The sequence below is a fragment of the Cyprinodon tularosa genome, unplaced genomic scaffold (assembly GCF_016077235.1).
Source record: "Cyprinodon tularosa strain WSP-4 unplaced genomic scaffold, ASM1607723v1 ctg2, whole genome shotgun sequence".
Taxonomy (NCBI): domain Eukaryota; kingdom Metazoa; phylum Chordata; class Actinopteri; order Cyprinodontiformes; family Cyprinodontidae; genus Cyprinodon; species Cyprinodon tularosa.
In genome coordinates, this window is record NW_024038733.1 from 3,518,399 (window position 1) to 3,541,968 (window position 23,570).

A 23,570-nucleotide genomic window follows, 5' to 3' on the forward strand; every position below is an offset into this window, starting at 1 on the left:
TAACACAAAGGTTTTCAGATTAACCAAAAACAAAACTCGACTTACTTTTTTTAATTTTGTTTATTCAGCAGGACAACAATCTAAAGAAAAATACCTCAGACTAACAAGAAACAAAAAATAAAATAAAGGTTGTTACGTGTTGTAATCAAAGTTTTCACTTTATCTGATGGAAATTCTTTGTAATGATGTTGAAAAATGAAAATATGCAATATAAGGTGAGAAAACTTCCTCAATTTAATGTAAAAGACTAAGAAAAGTGCTTAAAGACAGTTGAGTCCAATCAGAGCACAACAATATATTAGGATTAGGGAGTAATTACCCTTTACTACTTAATAAGTAAAATCAATTAAAACCTTTGTTTGCATTTGGTCAGGCTATGTTTAATATTAAAATGTTTTTAATAATCGAAAACAACATTTAACTGTGGAAAAACTGCTGAAATCTGCGAGATTGGAAAATTTTTTCAAGATCCTGATCTTTTTTTATTTCAATAAAACAGAAACAAAGTGAGTGATGAGAGAAAAACAATCTAAAAAACTAAGAAAAAACAGAAAGAAAAGGAGAGGAAAGTCAGATTTATTCAGAGGTAAACATCAAACAGAAAAAAAAGAGTGCGACAGAAACAAAGAAAGGCAGGAAAAGACTTCAAGAGTGCTAAGAGTTGAAGAAGGAGGAGCATAAAGGAAATAAAACAGTAAGAGCTGCAGAAAAGGATGAGAAAATTCACCAAAAAAAACCAAACATTTCCACTAAAGCCAGAGAGGTTAATGTAAAACAAACTAGGGGGGAAAAAACAGCAAACAGCCGCGTTAATTTCAATACAAGAAGAGAAAGGTCATTAAACAAAAAAGGAAAGAAAATTTCAAATACTACAACCCAACAGCTATTTGAACATCTAAAAATGTAAGAGAGGTAGATGGTTAGGGTGGGAAGAAGCTTGATTCCAGCTCCATCCTAGATGCAGCCATGTCTCTGTCCACTCAGTTACTGAACATGTTCCCACGCTCACACACTCACACTCAAAAACAGGGAACCATCAATAAGTCACCTTAGGTTCTACAACATTTGACCCCTGAAATTTGTGGCTTTTAAAACACAAAACTAGTCTCACAGCATCTCTGTAGAATCAGATCACTAAAACAAACTCAGATAAAGGCTTAAAAAGTTACATTAGATTCTGTTCTTCAGCAGATTAAAGGATCCTAAAGGATCCAGAGTCACACTCTGGTTAGTCTCAGTAGAGGATAACAGGCACAGTTTTCTTCCACAGTTCCAGGCTTTAAGATATCATGACTTATCCTCATCCCAGAGTTCATGTCAGCTGTAAAGTTTTGCTCAGTACGGAGTAAAGCGGTTGTATCCTCCTCGGTACAAGCTGGCCTGTTAACAGAAGCGTTGATACCAGGTGTAAAGCAGAGCGACAACATGAAGTAGATGCTGTGCACCTATCAACAAAGCTCACCATTGTCCCAACCCCATATGTTGTCGTTGGTCCAACCGAGTGGTGATAAGGGTCGGCTGCAGCGGCGTAAACTCGTCCGTATCTGGTCAAAATATATTAAAAAGTAGGTTGTTTGTGATGGATAACCATGAGTGAAATCAGTCTTCTTGCAGAATACTTCTCAAACTTCTCAGTTCCTGACATGAAATATTTGCAGCTTGTAATTTTGATCTGTTCTTCGATATCAAGATTGTGAAGGTGGCATTTTATCACATCAATTGTTTTTACAATATACAATACAATAAAATGGATCAAACTTTCACAGGAGAAACCAATGTGTTTCTATTTCCAGACTATTTCTATCAAGGATGGGGGAAATGTTGGTGTACCTCAGGAGTATGGCAAGCCTTTTTAAAATAAATTCGGTTTCATCTGACCGTCCACAATTATGTTACAGATATCTTAAAATACATTTTGACTAGACAAAACCACAATTTGACTATCCGGAATGGTAATTTAAGATATCTGTATTTACATTCTGATTAGGAATAATAATAATTCAAGATATCTTCAATTACATTTTGCCTAGTCAAAATTTCTTTCAAGATATCTCAAATTACAACAAAGGATTTGTCATTTAAAGCGTCACATGCTGATTTAACTTTTTCTCCTTCGGATTAAACTGACAATAGGGAATTTTTTAGGAATTATCCTCCTTGAAGTCCATTAAAAAGATCATTTTGACTAGTCAGAATGTCAATTTAAGATATCTTTAATGGAAAAAGCTTAATAATTCAAGATATCTATAATTCATTTAGAGATATCTTAATAGGAATTTCGAATAGTCGTAATTACAATTCAAGATATTTTAAATTTTTTTTGTCTAGTCATTATTTGCTTTTAAGATATCTATAATTGAGTTTTCACTAGTAATAGTCATAGGCATATCTCCTATCCTAAAATAAATTGAAGATATCATGAATTATGGTGGCATTTGAGATATCTTGAATTAGAATTATGACTAGCGAAAACTAAAATCGAGATATCTTGAAATTACTTTATGACTAGTCATAATTTAATTGTGGATATCTGAAATTTATATTTCAGATAATCAGTAATTCATTCTAGATATCTTAAATTGACGTCGCCATACAAGTTAATGGTAAATCTGACGTAATTTCAACTAGTCAGAGTGTAATTGGAGATATCCTAAATCGCTAAAACGTCTAGTCATAAAACAATTTCAGATATCTTGAATGTAAAGGCGGTACAACCGAATTTATGTTAAAACGGGTTACCATACAGGGTGCTACATTTGGCTCTTGGTCTTTTAGCAGGTATATTAATTACTTTTATATATATATATATATATATATATATATATATATATATATATATATATATATATATATATATATATATATATATATATATATATTGGTCAGTTGTCTGCTAACAGCAAGGTTGCAACTTCATTTATTTTACCACAGTTTTTTTTATTTATTATTTCATTCCAAAATATAACTGTTACATCTCAATCCGATTCATATTTGAAAATATTTAAACTACATTTAAAAGTGCATGATTATTTATAGATAAACAGATAAGAAAAACAAAAAAGATAAATATATAATCAAAACAGGACTTTTCCTTAAGTCCCAAGCTCAGAAAAAAATAAAACATTTAATAGAAGTATAACCTTATAATGATCATAGCTACAGTATTTTGATAATGAGAGAAGACAGAATTAACAGATGTCTTCACTTATAATATTTTTGTATTGCACATTCCTGCCCCCTACAGACAAATAAAACCTGTGTTTTATTGAGAAGTGGGAAAACTTTGTCTTTCCCGTGTAAAAACGTCTTGAAATAATTTTGAGTTTCTGTTTTTAGGCTGCTTTTTTTTTTTAAGAGAAGTCTCTAAGGCAACAGAACAATTGCAAACATGTGCTTTAAAGGCCCACAGTAATTTTCTCAAGAACATTTGCTTGTTTTCAGATAAAATATTCAGGAAGTTTAAACATCTGATACTGATGATAAAGTCATGGTTCTGACATTTAGTTTGGATTTATGAACAGTTTCTTAATGTCTTTTCATTTGGTTCCAGTCAGGAAATCAATAAAATGATTTAGAAGGAAGTGAGCTGGAGTTTCTTTTTTATATAACCACACATCAATGGAGTTATTAGATACGACTTTATTACAGGTCACCTACCCATCACTGTAGGCTGCAGTGGCAGCAGATGCAGACTGAGCCACTCTGTATGCTGTAGGATAGCCACCCTGCAATAAAGACACATTCATTCAGTAACTAAACAAGTATATGTGCCTTAGAAATGAGCAGTTTCTTACGTAAACTTCGGCACCATACAGTCCATCCTGATATACAACCCTGCCAAAAAACAAAACAAAAACAAAAGCACATTAAAATAAATGTGAACAAAAGCTAGAAAACTCTTAAACTTGAGGGATACTTGATTGTTCACTTGATTGTACCCTTTAAATTGAAAACAGATTGATAAAATTGTGAAGCATTTGTTTTAAACTTTGCTGACTCATAAGCAGTTCTTATTTATAATTCTTTATAATTTTTCTAGCATTTAGTCGGTCATACATGAAAGATTTTTCATGAGTTTATAAGACAAGATGCATTAAAAAAAAACAGTTTAAATCTGCATATTTCACTGTTTTCATCCTATGGAAACTAGTGACATTTTCTTAGAAGTGTCCAGGCAGGGAGAGGCTGCAGGAAACAAAAAGGCCCCGAAACCATTTCAGGGTCATTTTATACTGAATACAATAAACCACCAGGAAAATGAACATCTATATTTACCAAATAAATCTCTAAAGACAGACCAACTTCCTGAGGGCCTTGCAAATAAAGTTAAGCACACATATTTAAAATGGGTGAGGCACTTGTTCTTTATCTTTAATTATTGAAAGGCTCCTAAATGACTGCAGAGACAACCTAACTGATAAAAGCCTGAATCCTCTATTGTTCCTCTAAAATTGTAGTATAATGTTTTGAATGATTAATTGTTGTTTTTATGTATTCAGTTATTGGTTAATATAGTAACTTTAAAATGTCAAAGTAAGACCTTATATGATGGTACCACTGCTGCCAGCAGCTGCTTTAGAAGAGAAATGCTCATTCCACAAACAAATAATCTAGCAAACTAAATAATCTTTAAGATAAAAATTTAAGATGGACAAAGGGAACTGTAGTTTTTGTGAAAAAAAATGTAAGAACTTTGATCATCTTTTCTTTTCTTACATGATATTTTGGGGGTTTTGGTCTGACCTTCAGATGTGGATCAAATCAAAGTGATTCGACTGGTTGCTTTCACTTCCAAAGAAATCCAATTCGGGATAAGATTAAGATCAGCAGTACTGAATGTGGATTTAACAATCTAACTATTCTGGGTACATTTTATTAACATAAATGTAATTTCTTTGATGCAGGCCCAATATGACCCACTGGAAAAATCAACTGAAGTCGAATGGATAATCTGTAAGTTAAAAAAGAAAAACTGCTGACAAATTTATTTATTTTCTGATTTCTGATAAAGTTTATTAACGCCCTCATTACTTTTCTTATATGGCGTTTTACATAACACTGGCTCTGAATATATATATATATATATATATATATATATATATATATATATATATATATATATATATATATATGTATATATACACACATAGATATTATCTGTGTAATATCATCCTATCTCAGACTAAAACCAAACTTTACAACAACAGTAGCCAAATCATGACAGTAAAGCTAATTATATATATATTTATAATTATATACCGGTATATAATAAAACTTTATATTATATATGGTAAACTTTTAGTTTTATTATAATGCTATGATTTCATGTCATAATAGTGTAAGATTTTAGCCTCATAGTTAGGTTAAGTTCTGAGTGAGGTGAGTGGTTTTCAGTATTTCATTAATTAGGCTGTTTTTCTCAGTGTTAAGCCTTTAACATAGTAAAGGGTTTGTCAGCTGTAAGTGCTGATCTGTCAGCGGTTTTTCAGTCACAGTGTTTGTACCTCCAAAGTAACCCTGGTTTTCTAGGTGGACCCAGGATCTTACCCGGGGTAGGCTGGCACAGCAGTAGGAGTGCCAGCTGCTGAGCGAATCGTATTGTAGACGGCCCGACCCCGACCTCTCAGCGCCGATCCCCTGTAGGCCAAAGTAGGGGTCGCAACAGGGTACGGAAAACTGGCAACTAGAAACATGGAAATGGAGAGAAACAAACTTTCTTAAAAGTGCAACAATAATAAAAAAATAATATATATATATACTGTATATATATGTGTGTGTGTGTGTGTGTGTGTGTGTGTGTGTAACATCAACCCACCTGTATAAAGCTCGGGGGCATACATTGCCCCCATTACAGGGTTGATCTTCCAACCAGATGCTGAGAAGAAATAAAAAAATGAATATCATCACATTTAAATTCCAAAGAGAAACCTCAAATATTCTGTAAGAGATAATCCTTGAATATTCTGTAGGAGATAATCACTTCCCAAGATTAAAGATTTTCACTCATTTTCTACTAATCAACAAAGTTTCCTCATCAACCCTTAGGCCTATAAATGTCTCTTTTTCCAAGTGGCCTAGGGTTTCCATTTCATCGGAGGCTTTGAAATTTAGAAAGCTTAATCTTAATACCTATCAGAATCATTCCTATATGAATGATATCCCATTTTGCAGGTTTATAAATATAAAAAACACAGTAAAAGAATCTACATTTGATTAAAACATTAAGTATTGATTATAATCAAAATCAGTCTCCAGTAGAAACCATTTTATACTCAATGTTGGGGATTGTTTAGACATTTAAAAAGGTAAATATGAAAATATCCTCAGTCATTAGATGACAAAACCATACTATCGGCATTAGATTATTGACACGTTGCAGCTTAGAGAGGTCTCTCGGGGATCTATTTGTTACTGACAGTCTAAACATGAACTTAATCCAATGTTTCACAAATTTCTCTTTTTAGTTTAATTAGTAATTTGAATGTCCATTATCTAATGATGAATTTGCCCTTGGTCACTAGTTTGTTGAGTAGAATTAGTGCTGTCCATCCTTGCTGGCTAAGCTTTATATTTGATTGTGATGTTTGTTTGCATTATTGCTTTTTTGAGGGGATATTAGGTTGATTTATAACATGAGAAGTTCTTGTTGATTCTTTCAATGACTCTCCCCCCAAAAAGTATGGTATGCCCTAAAAAATAATCCTGATGGCTTATGAGATTATATATTTATGAGTTTTAGCTACAAGATCACTGAAATTGGGCTAGATTGATAATTCTTACCTGAAAGTTCTCCGTTCATTAGAGGTGTCTGAGGCTTTTTAGTAACCACTCTTGCAGTGGCATTATTGACCTGAGAACAAAGAAGAGAGCAGTGAGCTCATTAAGAGCAGACTCTCCGGCATGTTAGTATGGAAATCTGCAAATAGGAACAAATCATTCTTCACCTCAATTTTCCTCCCTTCTACAATCGTCCCATTTAGCTTTTCTCTTGCTCGGTCTGCCTCTGCAGCGCTCTCAAAAGTCACAAATCCAAACCCCTGAACAACATCAGACTTTATTCACACTTATTTCCATTTCAACTTCTCCTCCGATAAACAAGCTTGTCTTGCTGCTCACCTTTGACCCCCGTTCATTGAAGATGATTTCTACATCAAGTATTTTGCCAAATTGCTGCCAAATACATCATAAAGTGAACAAAAAAAATAATAATGGGGAAGTATTGATAAGGAAGGGTGAAGGTCATACCCCAAACATCTGGCGGAGGTCTGGGTCTCTGAAGCGGAAAGGGATGTTGGAGACATGGAGGCGTTTTGGTTGGGCCTTCCCAGAGCTTTCCTCCTCTGTCCCGGTTCCCGCCCCCGATGGCACGGACACATTGAGAGACTGGGGGTCGGACGTCACTGTGGCCAAAGCATCCTCCTGACATAGAGGAAGCAAAGCAGAAAGGACGAGACGAAAGAGGACGTGGTGGCACAGACAGAAACAGGAAAGTAGGAAACAAAAGATGGAGAGGGCGTGAGATGAGATGAGATGGAAGAAAAGAGACAGCGGCATTATTGGGAAAAGCAAATTAAGGGTTTCTCACAATAAGATCAGCAAGAATCTTCAGAGGAAATTTGTGTTTCTCAGCATCGCATGACATTCAGCAAAAAGGTCATTTTCATCAGCTCAAGTGATCCAAACCATGTTCAGCGAGCATTCAGCAACCAGTGATCCCTCTCAAGCAGAAGTTTACTCCGTTTTAGTAAAGTGTCTGGAATACATGCCTGCAGGAGGTCAACCAACGCTCCAACAACGGAGATTATGGCAATAAAAATAAACTTTAATTAGTGTTAATGAAAGTATAAATCTGTGCAAGCATTTATTTTATTTCTATATAAGCAATAAAAACTATTTTTTATCTTGAAGACAACTTCCTTTGTTAATCTGTTCAGACTTGTAATAGATTATGACAGAAAAAGCAACGCAAACATCTGCTGGATATTTCTCTTTAAAAAAGAAAAGCAAAGGTTTCTCTAAACACTAATGCAGTATTTCTTGTAACTCACAAAACCATTTTCAGTTACGAACTTTAAAAGAAATATGACAGCTATTCTTTTTTTTCCATAAAGAGCCATGATCTAGACATGCAAACAAATAAGTACAGCCCATATCTTAGAAACTGCAGGTACTTCTGGGGTCAACTTTGATTTTTTTAAGCAGTATTCATGCAGTTAGAAAAATCCAGATTCACTTTTTTTTCATTTTTAACTTAGCGCTCCTACCTTGATGTGCATGTGTTTTTTTTTGTTTGTTTTTTTACTATGCAGTGGTTATTCCAGTTTACAGTGCTTTAAAAAGTAATTTTGTCAAGTTACAAACACAAACTTTAATCTGTATACATGCAGTGTTTTTTTTTCCATCTTTCTATGCAATTGCAGCTACAAAGCTTCAGTACTTATGCCCTTCTTTTTTATTAAAACAACTAAAGCTCAAGCAGAATGGAGAGATTTTAGTTTTAAAGGCCTGAACAAAGATATTCTGGAGGCTTTTGTACTGGACTTTATAATATAATGTGGATAATAAATATATTTTAATTCAAATACAGCTACAACTTCATATCTAGAGTTATTCTCCTCCTGGAAGGTGAACCCTTTAATTTAGTCTCAACTCTTTTGCAGCCTCTAACATGTTATCTGAAGTTAGAACCCCTCTTACAATAAAAACATTGGCTTTCTACTCGCACTCTTTTATAAAGTTCCTAATTGTAAAATGCTTGGCTAATAGTTATCCTACCTGCAAATTCACGCTTCAAGTTATTTGATATCATTACAGACCTCATGGAGGCTATTTTGATTTATACTCTTCCAAAAGCTATTAAAAAACTTCAAACTTCAAAGAATATGGATTTATACTTAAATTAAATCACACACATTGAGAAAATATATATGTACCTACTAATTAGGTAACTCTTTAGGACACTGATCACGTTCGATCTTATTTAGGAGAAATAAAACAGGTGAGCGAACGTTTTGCTTTCCATCAGCTTGAGTCAGGATGTCACAAAAATATGTTAAAATCTGTGGTCGTAGCGTGACAAAACACATACAAGTGCTCTGAATAATTAAGCAAGGCACTTTAATCAGTGTAATTAGGATTTTAGGTTTTCAAGTGATTTGAAGTTTCTCATCTCTGTTGCACATCCGACCTCAAATATGTTACCTGTGCATATAAACTGGCTCATGCAGAACAATTCAAAGAGTAATATGCCAAAACCCAAAACATTCATGATCTCACAATGCACCACAATGCTCAGGTGTGCACAATGATGTGCACTTGGTGCTGGCTGTGCAGGATTATTAACCCTTAAAGTGTTATAGCCACGTCAAAGAAAAGCCCAAGGAGGATCATAGGAATACAAAGGTTTAATCATAGCTGTGAAAGGATGGGCAGAGCATGATCAAGAGAAAGTAAAGGAAAGATAAAAATACAAGGAGAAATAAGAGGGAAATGCACTTTCTGGATTTGAGAATTAGGCTTGTAGTACCAAGAGGCAAGACAGGAGAGAAGAGACCTCAGTGCAGCAGGGGAAAAAAGAATTAAACCAGAGAACAAGGCAAAGATAGTGCGCAGGAAGCTTTAAAATGAGGGAGGGATCAGAACCCAGGGGTCAGTTTCAGGTCATGGTGCTGCTTTTCTGCCAAATGTTAAAAGTAAAACCTCAAGGGGCCTCATTAATAAATTGGTGCCAGGGAAATGGTTCAGGGAATACATTCATCCAGGGAGGCGTTTATTTTTTCTCTTTAGAAACACATTACAGGCTCACAGTACTGGCTTTCTGTGACTAACTACAGTGGACAGCATCACATCCACCCACAAACACACACCCACACACAGGCTGGGGGGGAAGGTGGGGGGGCTGGGTGGTGGTGTCATGTCACGATGCAGATTTGTGTTCTGGACCTGAGCGATATTTCAGAGGGGGAGGAGAGGGGGTGGGGGTTCTCATCTGGTCAGCCTTGCCCACTTTGACCCCCTCCCACCGAGGCGACGTCTCAACTTTTCCCCCGAAATTCAGCACGGACCCGAGAATGTCAGGCTCTATAGCAATAAAATATATAGACGGAGGCCACAAGAAATACCATTTATGAGCAGAAGCAGAGCAACATAAAGCTAGAACTAAACCCCTTTCATTATTAAATACTATATCTAATTAATAACAAATACATATCACTTTAATAGCAGAAAAAAAATCCAACCACTTTTTTTTTTTTGGTATTCGCTATGTTTCAAAGCAGAGTGTTAAAAGGCATCAATCATGTAATAACTTAAGTATGACTTTTTTGGAGTTTTAAAGTGGCTCTCTTGCTCTTTTCCAAGGACCTTGATGGTGTTAAAATAACGATTATACATCAGTTTGTGTTTAGTTTTGTTTACTCACAGATCCCCAAGTTAAAATAGGTAAAAACTATGACAGGTTGCCTCAAAAAATATGAAATGCCCTGTGTGGATGAAATATCGTCTCATCTCTTGTTCTATTGAGGGATCGGGCCTAAAATGATTCATAGCTGGTGGTTGAACGAATAAAAAAGCATTTCTGTAATAAAGATCAGGCATATTATAAACTAAGAAGCACACAAAGTCCAAAAATAATAAAATATCTGTTTGATAAGATTATTGGGCCAGTTGAGGATATTTTTAAGCAGGATGTTAGTAACAAATGTCTTACCTGAAGAGGATAAACCTCAATGTCTCCGTTTAGTTAAAATCTTGTTTTGTTGATCCTTAAGTTTGAGGAGATGGACCAGGAGTAAAATGGACAACAATGCAATGTTTTTCTATGAACCTTTAAACTATTGTCATATTTGCTCTTAGAAAGTTATTATAAACAGAAGGAGCTTGAGGTGGGAGGCATGTGAGAAGTACTGTGGACTGGACTTATTAAAAAACAATCCTTTGACATCTGGGATTTAAAAAAACAAGCAGGACACCGAAGGCCCGTTTCATGAAGCAGGTTTACCAAAAAAGTTGTCTAAAAATGAAAACAGGGAAACTCTGACTTCAGTCACTGAAGTAACATTCTCCTCAGAGCTAACCTGATCAGTAGCAGGTTTTCTTCAGTAAACTCAGAGTGTCCTCTGTCTCCACTCTCTTTACAGCCAATATTACAGTTTTATTTCCTGATTTAGTCAGATTTTTGTTGTTGTTTTGTGCATAAAAAATATACATATATATTTCACTGGGTTAATTACACATATTAGGTTTTAAAATCAAACATTGCATGTCAGTTTGACAAGGATCTTATAAAAGAATGATCTGCACTTTCTCACAGAGAATTAAATATTTATAGGGAGATGATTCTACAACTCAGTTGGCAGGACATGAGATGAGATTTTGGTTTGTTTAATATTATGAGAGAGATGCAAATCATTTCATTTTAATTTTGTTATATTTACCGTTCATGAAAAACTACTGAAATTATATTCAGATTACTCCTGAATAGATTCATTAATTCTACGGGGAAAAAGGAATTACTTTAGGGTTAGGATTAGGATTCACTGATGATAACTCCCTAATGAGCCTATTGGCACAATCTGAGGGCACTGATAGCCACTTATAGTGATACTAGCCACTTATAACCGCCATTTGTCTGCAAACAGCCACTTTGCTGTGTAAAAGAAGACTGAATCAACATAAGGAGGAACGCATGAGATCCTCACCTGCCAGAAGATTTCACCTACATATATACATTGATCTATTGCCATTCAATAAATAATCCAGTAATATTTTCACGGTAACAACAGCTCTGGCAAGCCGTCTTTACTGAATATGTATTCCAGATATCTGCAAAAATACTTTTTTCGTTGTCTAAATGACCATTAAAAAAAAACAAAACAACAACATTCTCCACATCTAGAATAAAAATTCTGGACATCTAGAAATTAATTTTAGATCTCCATATTTCTAATATTATAGGCCAGCATTTGTAATATTTTAACTTTGAAGAAATGTATTTCAGATATAAATACATTTTCAGTCAAGCTGATAAATGTCAGAACAGCCAAGATATATAAAACTTAACTATTGCTAGTATAATTTGTTTTACTTTTTTTTTTTACTTTCCAAAATTCAGTTTCTGCTACAAAAATTGTAATTTAGAAAATATATTATTACAGTTAGGTCATGGAGTGTAATTTTGGTCAGGAAGAATCTAATTCACATTCTCCTTTTTAATTTAATTCTTTTGCATTTCTGCATTTTAAATCTCTAGTTCCAGCGGGGCGAAATAGGCACTTCCTGTTGTCTGTTGTCATGGTGACCCTTCGAATCGATGCTCCACTGATAATGGCGTTAAATACTTGTTGCACACGTGCTTAACTCTGAGTGGACTTAGTTGAAATTAATTGAACTAATTGATAGCAGCCGTTGAGAAACCGAACACTCAGAGTTCCTGACTTTAGGCTAGGTCAATTTAGAGTTGCAGAATTGAATCTGAATTTGTTAAACCTGCTTCATGAAATGGACCCCCAGTGTTTATTTTATTTGAAAATTGTTACTTGTTGATGTATATATACTATTGCTTTTTATACATATGTTAAATAAAGTGATTTATTTGAAAGTCCAATTTATTATCGTTACAAAAAAATCTTACTGCAGAAGATATTTTAGATAAACTTCCATTTTTTATGAGATGAAGTCAAAGATCTAAAACTGTTTCCACACAACAATAAAACCATTTCCATCAAATATTGTTCACAAACTGGTCTAAATCTGTGATAGTGAGCACTTCTCCTTTGCTGAGATAATCAATCCCACCTCACAGGTGTGCCATATTAAAATGCTGATAAGACACCATGATTAGTGCACAGGTGTGCTTTAAACTGCCAATGGTGGCGGTGGGGTTATGGTTATGGGCAGAGGTCTGTTATGGACAAAGAACAAAGGTGCATTTTATTGATGCAATTTTGAATGCACAGAGATACCGTGACCAGATCCTGAGGCCCATTGTTGTGCCATACATCCAAGAACATCAGCTCGTTTTGCAGCAGGATAATGCACGGTCACATGTTGCAAGGATCTGTACACAGTTCTTGGAAGCCCAGGGGCCTGTTTCAGAAAGGAGGTTAAGTGAAAACTCTGAGTTTGTTAACGCTGAAATGAGGGAAACTCTGGGTTTTCTGTTTCAGAAAGGGAGGTAAGTTAAACCTGAGAAAGCAGAGTAAGTCAAGCCCGTTTCTGAAAGAGAGGTAACTTATACTCGGAGTCAGTTACCATGGCAATTTACTCTGTGAACCTAACCTGGTCGGGAGCAGGTTTTCTTCAGAAAATCCAGAGTTTATTTTGGTTTCCTCCCCTTTTTTAAAGAGGAAGTGGTGTTTAAACACCTCATTGATTCTTTGGGGACATATTCATTGCACACATTTCAGTCACGTAGAGCGCATCAAAGGGAATGAAATGGCATGTCCTTTTATGGATGATCCTGTTTGTAAAGCCAGGTAGCTACTCTACTCCCATGATGTGCTCAAGGCTTACCTGCTTGAAGTATGTTTTTATATTTCATTTTCAGCTGCTACCATGTTCTTTTGATGCCTGCAGGATTGCACCTATCCATGAAAACTAAATTAGGTTTAATAAAATACTGTTCTTCCAGTTTCACCTCTGATATTATAACAGTTGGGTAAGTTACTCTAAAATAGTTCTTAATTACTAACTACAAATTTTATCTTCAACAAGTCTAATTAGATTAATGTAATAATTACTGTCTCTAGAAAGTATTGGTCTACTTACTAATTTGTTTTACTTACTTATTAATTACTTTCTAAATCCCAAATCAACCTCAACCACTTGAACAATACAAGGAGAGACAAGAAACTGCACTTCTAATGCTTTCAAATAAACAATATTCAATTGCATGAATTAATCTTAAATTGACCAAAGTGTGTAACTAGAGGGAGAAAGTTCAAATCAAATATACCTTTTAAAATTTGATATTAAATCCACTATTTTTTTATAATCTTTAATTTAATTACAGTATTTATATGACTTAAGTAACTTAATTCATTACACCCAACACTGTATAAAAGTAATTAAAATGTAAACTTACGCATTGACTCGAGCAGCTATTTTCACCCAAGCTAACTCTCTCTCCTTCGCCGCTGCAGCCGTGTTGCTTTTTTTTTTAAATACATGTTCAAATTCTGCATATGCTTGCATAAGCACATCCAGTTCTGCTGGTGAGAAATATGCACACCTTTTTTTGTCTGACGCTGTTGCCATGGTGACTCGTAATATCTGTGCTCCATTGATAATGGCTTTTTATAGTTGTGGTGCACGCGCTTAACTCAGAGTCAGTCAATTTAGAGTTGATTGAACTAACTAATTTCAGCAGTTCTGAAACCCAAAACTCAGAGTTTCCAATCTCAGGATAAGTCAACTCAGAGTTCAAGTTTTAACTCAGAGTTGGTTGAACTTCCTTATTGAAACAGGCCCCAGTTCTTGCTTGGCCTGCATTTAGACTAGTTTGTGATGAAGATTTGGGGGAAATTGTTATATTGTGTATGTGCAAAAAGTTTTAAATCTTTGAGATCATCTAATAAAATATGGGAGCTACACCAAAAGAGTTGCATTTATATTTTTGTTGCATGTATGTCACATTGTTAATCAGACAAGAACTTTACCATGTTTTATTCTTGCTTTTTTAAGGTCTCTTTTAATGACATTTCAAAAGTCTTTTCTTCATTTTTTTAGTTTAGGCGTATTACTCATCTCTAGGTTTACTAAATTTTGTTTATATATCAATAAGTCCAAATATGTCATAAAAACACTCCAGCTGTTTGGGCTTTTACATAAACGCCAAAGCACAGGAATTTTAAACAGGCAAATATTTTGAAAGTTTAAGTAAAATCTTTCTTGTGGGGATTTAACATTGCCTGACGATTAGCAAATGGGATTTTTTTTACTAAATTAAAACAATTATCAACTGTATCCTTATGAAACCTTGATTAAAATATCTCAAACTATCCCTTTAATAGAGGAATGATTATTATATTTACAGGAATGATTTAAGATAAAACATATTTCAGCTTCTAATTTGGAATTCAGTTCAGCTATGAAAACAATAAATGTTGCTTTACAAATTGGATCTGTAAAGTTGTTTTTTTCCCCCGAAACTGGTATTAAATGACAAATGGGAGAAAAATCTTTAGGGAATGGGTGAATTACAATTAAAATGTTTTTTTCGCCTCTAGATAAGAAATTCATTGAAAAGTTAAGCATGGATTATTTTACTCCACAAGAAAATTGTAAATATAAACAGAAAATGCTGTAATTTTGAAATGGGATCTGGTTTACTACCAGCTAAGTAAGACACAGAGGAAACGTTGGTATTTATTTCCAACAACAAATACCCCCTCAGCTGTCTCCCAGGAGCTCCGTACAAGGAAATAACAGAGGAGGTGGGCCTCTATATATAGGGAGAAACTTTATCTGGCCATGCTGCCCTTCTGGGACCTTTTACACATAGTAATGAATTACTGAAGATCAGATTCTATTGGGAGATGATGTGAATTCCAGTAACTTTTTTCACAAACCCCTCTTACCGAGTTGCTAGAGGTCAGGCCGTCGGCCCCCTCGTGCTGGGGGCCCTGATAGACTCTAAGCTGGGGGGGCTCAGGATAGTCGGAGCTGTGATGCGTGGAGCTGAAATCAAGCGTGGGCAGCCTGCTGGTAGACGCCGGTGGGCCTTGGTTTGGTGGAGGGTATGAGGGGGGTGGAGCGTAGACCTGGGGGAGGGTGGGGTCAGCGCTGGCGGCGCCGGCCTCCTGGGCAGGCCCCCCCTGCAGACAGAAGAGGAAGGAGGGGGAACATGTAAACAAATAAACAACAACATACTCCTCTTTTTCCTTTGGATGCATTTAACTGTTATGATAAAAGATTTAACGCAGAACAGAGAAAATGTCTTATGAGAATAATAAGGAGGCATTGCAACACATTAATTTAGCATTATTCTGGTCTCTTCCAACATTGGGATATAATTGTAAACAATAAAATCCTTTTACTGTTTTTAAATAAAAGTTACATTTATCTTTACCTTCAGTTTTTATTCATTTCTATTTTCCTTTTTGCATTTTGTGTCTTACTTTTTAAATGCACTTTGTTTTCAGTTGTTGACATACTGTATAGTGTTCAGGGGATGAAATAAAGACAAATAAAAAAATTCAGTAATATTGAACTCTTTTTTTCAAATGGAGCTGTATTTAATCCTAATCCAATGCATTATAACCAGCATAACCAGCATCAATAGTGATCAGTTGTCTCAAATCCCAGATCTAACTCCATGTTTCTCATTGGTCTGCCTTGTTTGTACACCTCCACCCAAAGGTTAAAAGAAGAATCTAAACAGTGATTTGACAGAATCATCGTTAAGATTAATTGGTAAAAATAAATAAAAATTAATCTTTCAAAATCTCAAACTTACAAAAAAATGAAAAAATCACCCCAAATCAAATGAAATCCTGCATTTAAAGATGAAAAGAATTGTCTTACCCCCCTTTGATGATCCTCTCTTTGACGCATTGTACAACAACTGCCGCGTGTTTTAATGCCAGCAGACCACCCGCCCACCCCACCATGAGTCCCACCCATCATCCAATCACTGTCTCAGCTCCAGAACAGAGGAGCCACACCAGCTGCAGACATCTGCATCTGTCAGTCATCCTCTCACCCTTCAGCTGCGTCACTTTAAACTAAATGTCCCAATTATCATTAAAGAACATCAAACTATTTTTCTGCAGCTACTATTTATGTCACTTTGCATTTACAATTTAAATAAAATAAAGGCTGGAAGTGTACAGATCCAGCATGTTAATGGGTTGTTACTATTTTTACAGATTGTAATGATGCTTTGAAATGTCAACCAATTTTCATCAAAATCAAATGGCTGAAAGGCTGAAATCAGCAGCCATCAAAGTTTGGCAGGGATAATCTTAGAGCCGCTCGACACACTCAAAAATGAAACTTTTAGTTTTATTACATACTATTCAATTACTGTTTTTTTTTTTTTTTTACAGGCAGATATCTTGGTAAAAACTAAAATTAGGCATTACACTTAATACCTGTTTCTTCTTTTATCAGAACCCTGGGGGATCTCATAACTGCACACATTTTAATGCATACTATAGATTTATAATGTTAATATACGTTTATTTTAACTTAGAATACTGTTAAATTTGATTTATTTGGGTTTCAGTACAGATACATTAAAATGCCTTTAGCCAATTTGAAATAAATGTAACATTTAAAGAAAATGGTAAGCTTACTTCTTAAATGCACAAAGACTAATATTCACTCTTTCATTGTCATCGTTACAACCCGATGCTTCAAGTTTAATTTTTTTTTGTTTGTTTGTTTGTTTTAAGCTTCAATACTCCAGTTATAACCTGCGTTCCTCTTCCAGTTTCCACCAAATCTGTCATGAAAAACTGTTAGTGGTAGTGATGTTATCAACAGGAAGAGGGGCCCCAAGTTCAGTTGCTGGGAAATACATTTTTTTTATTGTATTATTACGTATCAGTAGGTCTCCATTTTGAGATTAGGAATCCAGATTATATTTACACTGCAAAAATAATCTAGAAATGAGTTACAATTTCTTAAATGATGTGTATTTATCCCTATTTGATAAATGATTTGTAAACGGAATGAGTTTTATACTCTTAAAATTAGATAATATGCACTTGAAATAATACAATGCAATTGTTTTTTAGTTTTTATTTTGAGTGAAATGTTCTTGTTCAATTGGCAAAGTGCCTCACTTACCTCCTCAATTAAATAAAAAAAATTACCTATTTTAAGAAAAACAAATGACTTATTTAGATTTCAATTTATTGCATTGTATTTCATACAGTTTCCAAGTTAAATTACTTTAAATGTGTAATTGTTATGTAATAATGCATTCTCTTCCATCTTATACATTAAATACTCTGTGTTCGACTGGTTTAATATGATAAAAACGATCAGAAAGAAGTTTATACCACTCACTTTCACTGCATTTTATATGAATGGTTGAATTCTTGATGCATCTTCATCCAGAGTACAAATAGCATAAGTGCAGGTAGTCTGATCACTGAGCCTAACAGAGAACAAGTTTCACCATGGTTTTCTTTCAGAATAAGTTAAAGACATCACAAGTTATTAAGATATATTAATTAAGATTTTTTACCATTATACATACATAAAAATTGTAGAACTTTAAATTTACAGTCATATGTTTATATTACTGTTTTATATATTTATTTATTTATTTATTACTATTTATCACGGCTGCACTTTTAAAAAAGATGAAATTGTCCAGAGAGCTGTTCCAAACGAAATTTCTTTTTGTTTTACACTTGTCTAAATCAAAGCCTAAGTTGTTTGTAAATTGTAGTAACGGCTTCTAAAAGGGATCTTTTTGGAGAATTTTTTAAAATGTAGATGTCATGGCAGGTAAAATTTAAGCCAGACTTATTTCAACCTCCTCAGGGTTAGTTTAGAAGGTTTTTGGTTCACGATGCATCCAACTGACAGCACAGAATGGGGTAATTTTGTGCACAACAAACAGGTTCAAATTAGAACGTTTGCTGTTTCAAGTCCAAAGATAAAACAGAGCTGCTAAAAAAAAACGAAAAAAGTGCAAATGCAGTTTAAATCAGAGCTGTATGCCTTTCTGTTTATGACGACCTTCATGTCTAACAGACCAGTTCTGCAGACTTGTTTAGCCTTTTTCACACTTGGACACCTGGCCTCACTGCTGTTTTTTGGATCATTTTCCTGGTGCTTAACCAAACTTTTCCCTGATCTTAAGCTCACAAACCAATGAGACACAACAAGAGAAATCTGTAGGATCAAGATCAGTAAAAATCTTTATCTTTTTAGTTGCCAACTCTGCATTATCATCTATTACGACTTTGTGAAAGAAAAGAAAGGAAGTAAACATTTAGCTAAATTATACATCATTTTGTGAAATAAGTGAAAAAGCCATATTTACATGCAGCCCTCTTTAAACCTAATACTCTCTCTGTGCTCTGAAACAGCTCAACGTTAACTTTTTATCTTGAAAAGCAGCCATCATGTGGCTGCTTCACATGTCTTCACAGATATAAAGCAAACAGTCTGTTATATATCACTGTCAGCCACGCTCTCTCCTTTTTTTTTTTTTTTACTCCCAGCCTGATTCAGCATCACACAGTCAGCAGATGCAGACACGCAGGTCTTTTTTTTAAATCCCCATTTGTTTGCTTTTTCTCTCCTCTCCTTCTTCAGCTGTCGCTGGGCCATCAGAGGCCGACAGCTCGGAGCCAGGTGCCCAAGGTGGCAGCTGTTGCAGGATTTACTCAACAAGGCCGCTCTGACTGCAGATGTTGACGTTTCAGCAACGAGTCTCACAGCAACACGTAGCTTTTTAAGAGAAACTGAGCTTTCTGCTCCCTCCATGTAAGGCTGTCTCTGTCTTTTTAGATTAAAATGCTGGCAAATGGGTTATAAAAAAGAGTTGGGGAGGAAAGGGAGAAGACAGATGAAGGCATGTTTCAATTTTCCCTGGGTGGACTTAAAATCACAGCTGCTGCAACTTGAGAATCAGTGGATTTTATGCTACAATTAAGCTGTACTTAAAAGTATGTAAAAATCACTCTAAGATACTTTAAGCAGAAATATTTTACTGTATAGGCATTTATACCCACAATTTGTGGCTTTACTTTTTTTTCCATTTATTAAATATTACATGAAATGTGACTTTTGATTCTTGCTGCTAAACTGAACACATGGAAATGCTTCATCAGGCAAGTTTTACTGCTGCTTTCAGTAAAGCTGAGTGCATAACACAAGGCAGGCGACAGAACTTCTTCTGATTATCAGATCAGGAGAAGAGGACTAAAAATACTGCTGGTGAGCAGCTCAGTGACAAGGTGGAGAGATACCAGCAGCATTGTGGCATTAGTGGTATTTCAGGGACACTTGCTGCTGTTGCACTCAGAGACTAAAGATAACTTATCCTTTCTGATTTTTTTCTGATCTGACTCTGTTACATCTTAGCCTTAAAATGTATTTGGTTTGGAGCCTGTTTTTTTGTACATATTACTTTAATTTTTAATTTTAATATCCCAAAAATCCAGTCAGTGTATATTTCAAATAAACCAGATGTAAAAACAAAGCATAAAAAAAGCATTTCAAATTTCCATAAAGGCATTGGTTTGTTTAACTAATGCTGGTAGTGAAAAGTTTTTTTAACTAATTTATTCTTTAACTGAAGGAGTAAAGGTTCTTCTGGATGCCTGCAACATATTTACTTTAGACCAAATAATACTTTTCAACCTACCAATGCTCAATAATGACATTATCAAATATCAATATACAATATGCATTAATATATATATATATATATATATATATATATATATATATATATATATATATATATATATATATATTTTACACATTAAAATACATTTACAAGAATTACAGTTAAAGGGAAATGTTCTTTTATGTTTAAGATAAAAAAAAAACACTTGCTTCTGGTGAAAAAAAATCAGATTACCAAAATATTCTCAGATTATTGGTGTGTCTTTAACTTGTTAAATGGTTAATTCAACAATCAAAGAAAAAATCGCACCTTTGAGTTTGCTGACCAGGGTGCAAATAAATTTAAGCTGGACATCAATTAGGGAAAAAAATATTAGAAATTGGTAATTACTGTATATGTCAAAGGAAAAACAATACAGTCAAAAAAAAAAAGGTCTTTTTCTTTTGTCGTTGTCAATTGAAGATGAGATTAATATAATATTTGCCCTACTTTTTTATATTAAGGGGATCAAAAATAATGTAATGTAAAGGGTAGCAACTTTTTGTAAACTTTGAATCAATAAAGAGGTGGTAAAGCAGTTTTACCAGGTGGGACCAGTTGCTTTTAATGGGAATAAAACAAAGAACGAAACAAAAAGATCAAAGCAACAAGAACATATCAGACCCCTGATATGACTGAAGCTAACATGCAAAAGTTTTCCTTTATGAGGGATTTTTAAAGTAAAACTGTAAAGGTCAATATTGACAGAAAATGACATGGACTTTACAAAAGAAACAGCGCCACCTACTATCTATGCTAGCCGCACATTTAAAGCTACAGTGTGTAATTTTCAGCGACATCTAGCGGTCAGACTGCAGACTGCAGCAACATGAACGTCTCCCCCCCACCGCTTCTCCCCCCCAACAGTACGGCGAGCGTTACGGGACAAAATGTCTTCCACGACGTCCGCATCACCTACCTTCTCAAGTGATGAGGTTTGTTTACATAGATAATTTTACAGATAGTATTTCATTAGTCTGTGTAGGGTATAGATTTCATGTAGACTTAAGATAATAAATATACCCGTTATTTTTTCTACGTCGTTGTGACGTTTTGGTGAGCTGCTTTGCATGGTGATATAAACAGACGAAGTAATTGTAGTCATTAGTTTAACAGCGAGATTGTGTTCGCTGGAAGAATATATATTCCCCGTTTACAGAGTCCAAGTCTTGTTTGTGGCACGGGGGTTACAAGGCGAGGAAGAGGGAAAGGAAGAGGGCAGAGAGGCCGGGGTGAGCGTGCAGCTGGGGCCAGGCGAGAGAGGGGAGCCAGCGGGGTGAGAGCAGAGGAAGAAAGGCTTGAAGATCTCCAAAGGAGCCGGAGAGAAGTAACCGAGGTATATATCCAGAAAATTATTTTACTGAAAATTACTGAATCATTTCCTGTGAAACGTCAGGGACGTTGCTGAATAAGTATACTGGAGAGTAACAGCATCATCACGCAGCATGTTATTGTTTTAGACAGGTCTGAGCATCCTGTACTCCAAAAACGGCAGTGATATTAGACAATAGTGTGTGTAGGATTAATTACCTGTCCAAGAGAAAACTGGCAACTTGAGCGTCACTTTGAAAACCTTTTTCCTCCATCAGTGACTTACATCGTGTAAATGCCGTGCCAATGTTGATCCGTGTTTTTTGTCGTTTCTTGTCACTCTTGCGTTTATTCTCGTCGTGTTTCCGCTTCTTAGATGACGGGGGTTCGGTGTCCGCCGCTTTTCGTTGTGATACAGAGTAGACATGATCCTCCATTCGTCTGATGTTTGGCCACACAGTGCCAAACAGTTTGCAAAGTCACTCACGCCTGCCGCCTTGTTTACCTTTCTTGTTACCGAGGCGCAGTATACCTGCTTCTTCTTCTTCTTCTTTGGTTTCAGGCAGACTAAACGCTTCTCAGGCATAATACTGCCATCTACTGTTCAGTACCGTCTCAGTTCATCTCTCTCAACTTGCCGTAGTTATTTTCGAGCGTCATGGGAGATCTCGCAATCGCTAGTTTGTTGCCTCTGCGCTGCCGTAGCGCAAAGATGTCAGCCTCCATGGCTGCGAGACCCGCTCCTATGTAATTATAAATAACGAATTCTAAGGCAACGCAAATGTTATGGTTAAAAGGCTGAGCTCATAGGTGATGATAAATAACATAGTTATGTATAATATATTAAATTTCTGAATTTATATGCCTGTAATTATTACACACTGTAGCTTTAAGTGTCAGGATTTAATTTTTCTTCTCCAGATGTTTTCTTTTTGTTGCTTTAAAAAATATAAAGAATGTAAAATCGGGTTAACATTTCCATTTTAAAAAGTTGCTCATGTTGTTTAACATTTTTTATTTTTTATAAAAAAAATATAGGGCCAATTAATTTAGATTCTTACTTGACAAAACTTTTTTCTGAATCCAACTACTAGAACATGCATGAATCAGGATTGCTTCTTGTTAACTCAGAATATTACCTATAATATTATACATTATGATGGATCATCAGGTCAAACAAAAGCAAACACTGTTAAACTGCAGATCAAATAAAGCATTTACCTGAACTATGCTGGGGTAGCATGTGGTTGTCTGTGGGTAGACTGGAAGTCCATAAGGCTGGAGGATCACAGTGGGTGAGGAAAGCATAGCCCGGGTGATGGAGGGGGAAAGGAAGGCAGGGGGAAAGCTTTTTATGCAAACTGAAATTCAGGCAATCAAGCTGGAAATAAAGAAAAAAATCCACACACAAAAAAAAAAAGAAGTAACAGAAGATCCTGGTGGATAAAGGGAAAAGGGGTCAAAGCTGTGTTTCACCTTACAGGTGACTGCAAAAAAAAAAAAACTCAAAGGAAATCCTTAGAAGAACAATATTTCTGTGAGGAATAGAGTGACTGTAGAGCGTTGAAAGAGAAAACAAGTGTGCTGTGTCCATCGGTTGATCACACAGGATGACAGACAGAAACACATGCTGGGGGTCTCCTTTCAGAGTTATATAAATAGCGATGTCCTTCTGCTTCACTTTTATCGCCTTATTTTATACACACTTATACACCATTTAATGCAAGTTCAGGTAATGCTTGCGCGATTATAAAATGCTTCGTTTAATTTCTGATTACAGGGGGGAAAAAATCAAAGTGTATGATTTACTTATTTAGGTCTTGTTCCGTTTAACATAAAGAACAGATTAAACAAATAATAATAATTACAAAAACAAAAGAAAACAAACGCATTAGGTGGGGTA

At 35.2% G+C, this 23,570-nt stretch overlaps 1 protein-coding gene across 2 annotated transcripts; it reads right to left on the minus strand.

Annotated features, from left to right (window-relative positions):
• Window positions 1-555: 555 nt before the first annotated feature.
• rbfox1l (RNA binding fox-1 homolog 1, like) lies at window positions 556-23,083 on the minus strand. Of its 2 annotated transcripts, none has more exons than XM_038284244.1 (12): window positions 22,889-23,083; window positions 15,579-15,815; window positions 7,246-7,419; window positions 7,117-7,170; window positions 6,945-7,037; window positions 6,781-6,850; window positions 5,816-5,875; window positions 5,548-5,683; window positions 3,795-3,834; window positions 3,658-3,725; window positions 1,463-1,544; window positions 556-1,380 (listed from the first exon to the last, which is right to left on the minus strand). In XM_038284244.1, exons 1-12 carry the CDS (start codon window positions 22,973-22,975, stop codon window positions 1,336-1,338), a joined length of 1,146 nt encoding a protein of 381 aa, XP_038140172.1. In that variant the 5' UTR covers window positions 22,976-23,083; the 3' UTR covers window positions 556-1,335. The 2 variants fall into 2 exon arrangements, with proteins under 2 accessions (XP_038140172.1, XP_038140171.1); XM_038284243.1 differs by lacking the exon at window positions 22,889-23,083 and adding an exon at window positions 16,525-16,569.
• Between the last annotated feature and the right edge of the window lie 487 nt (window positions 23,084-23,570).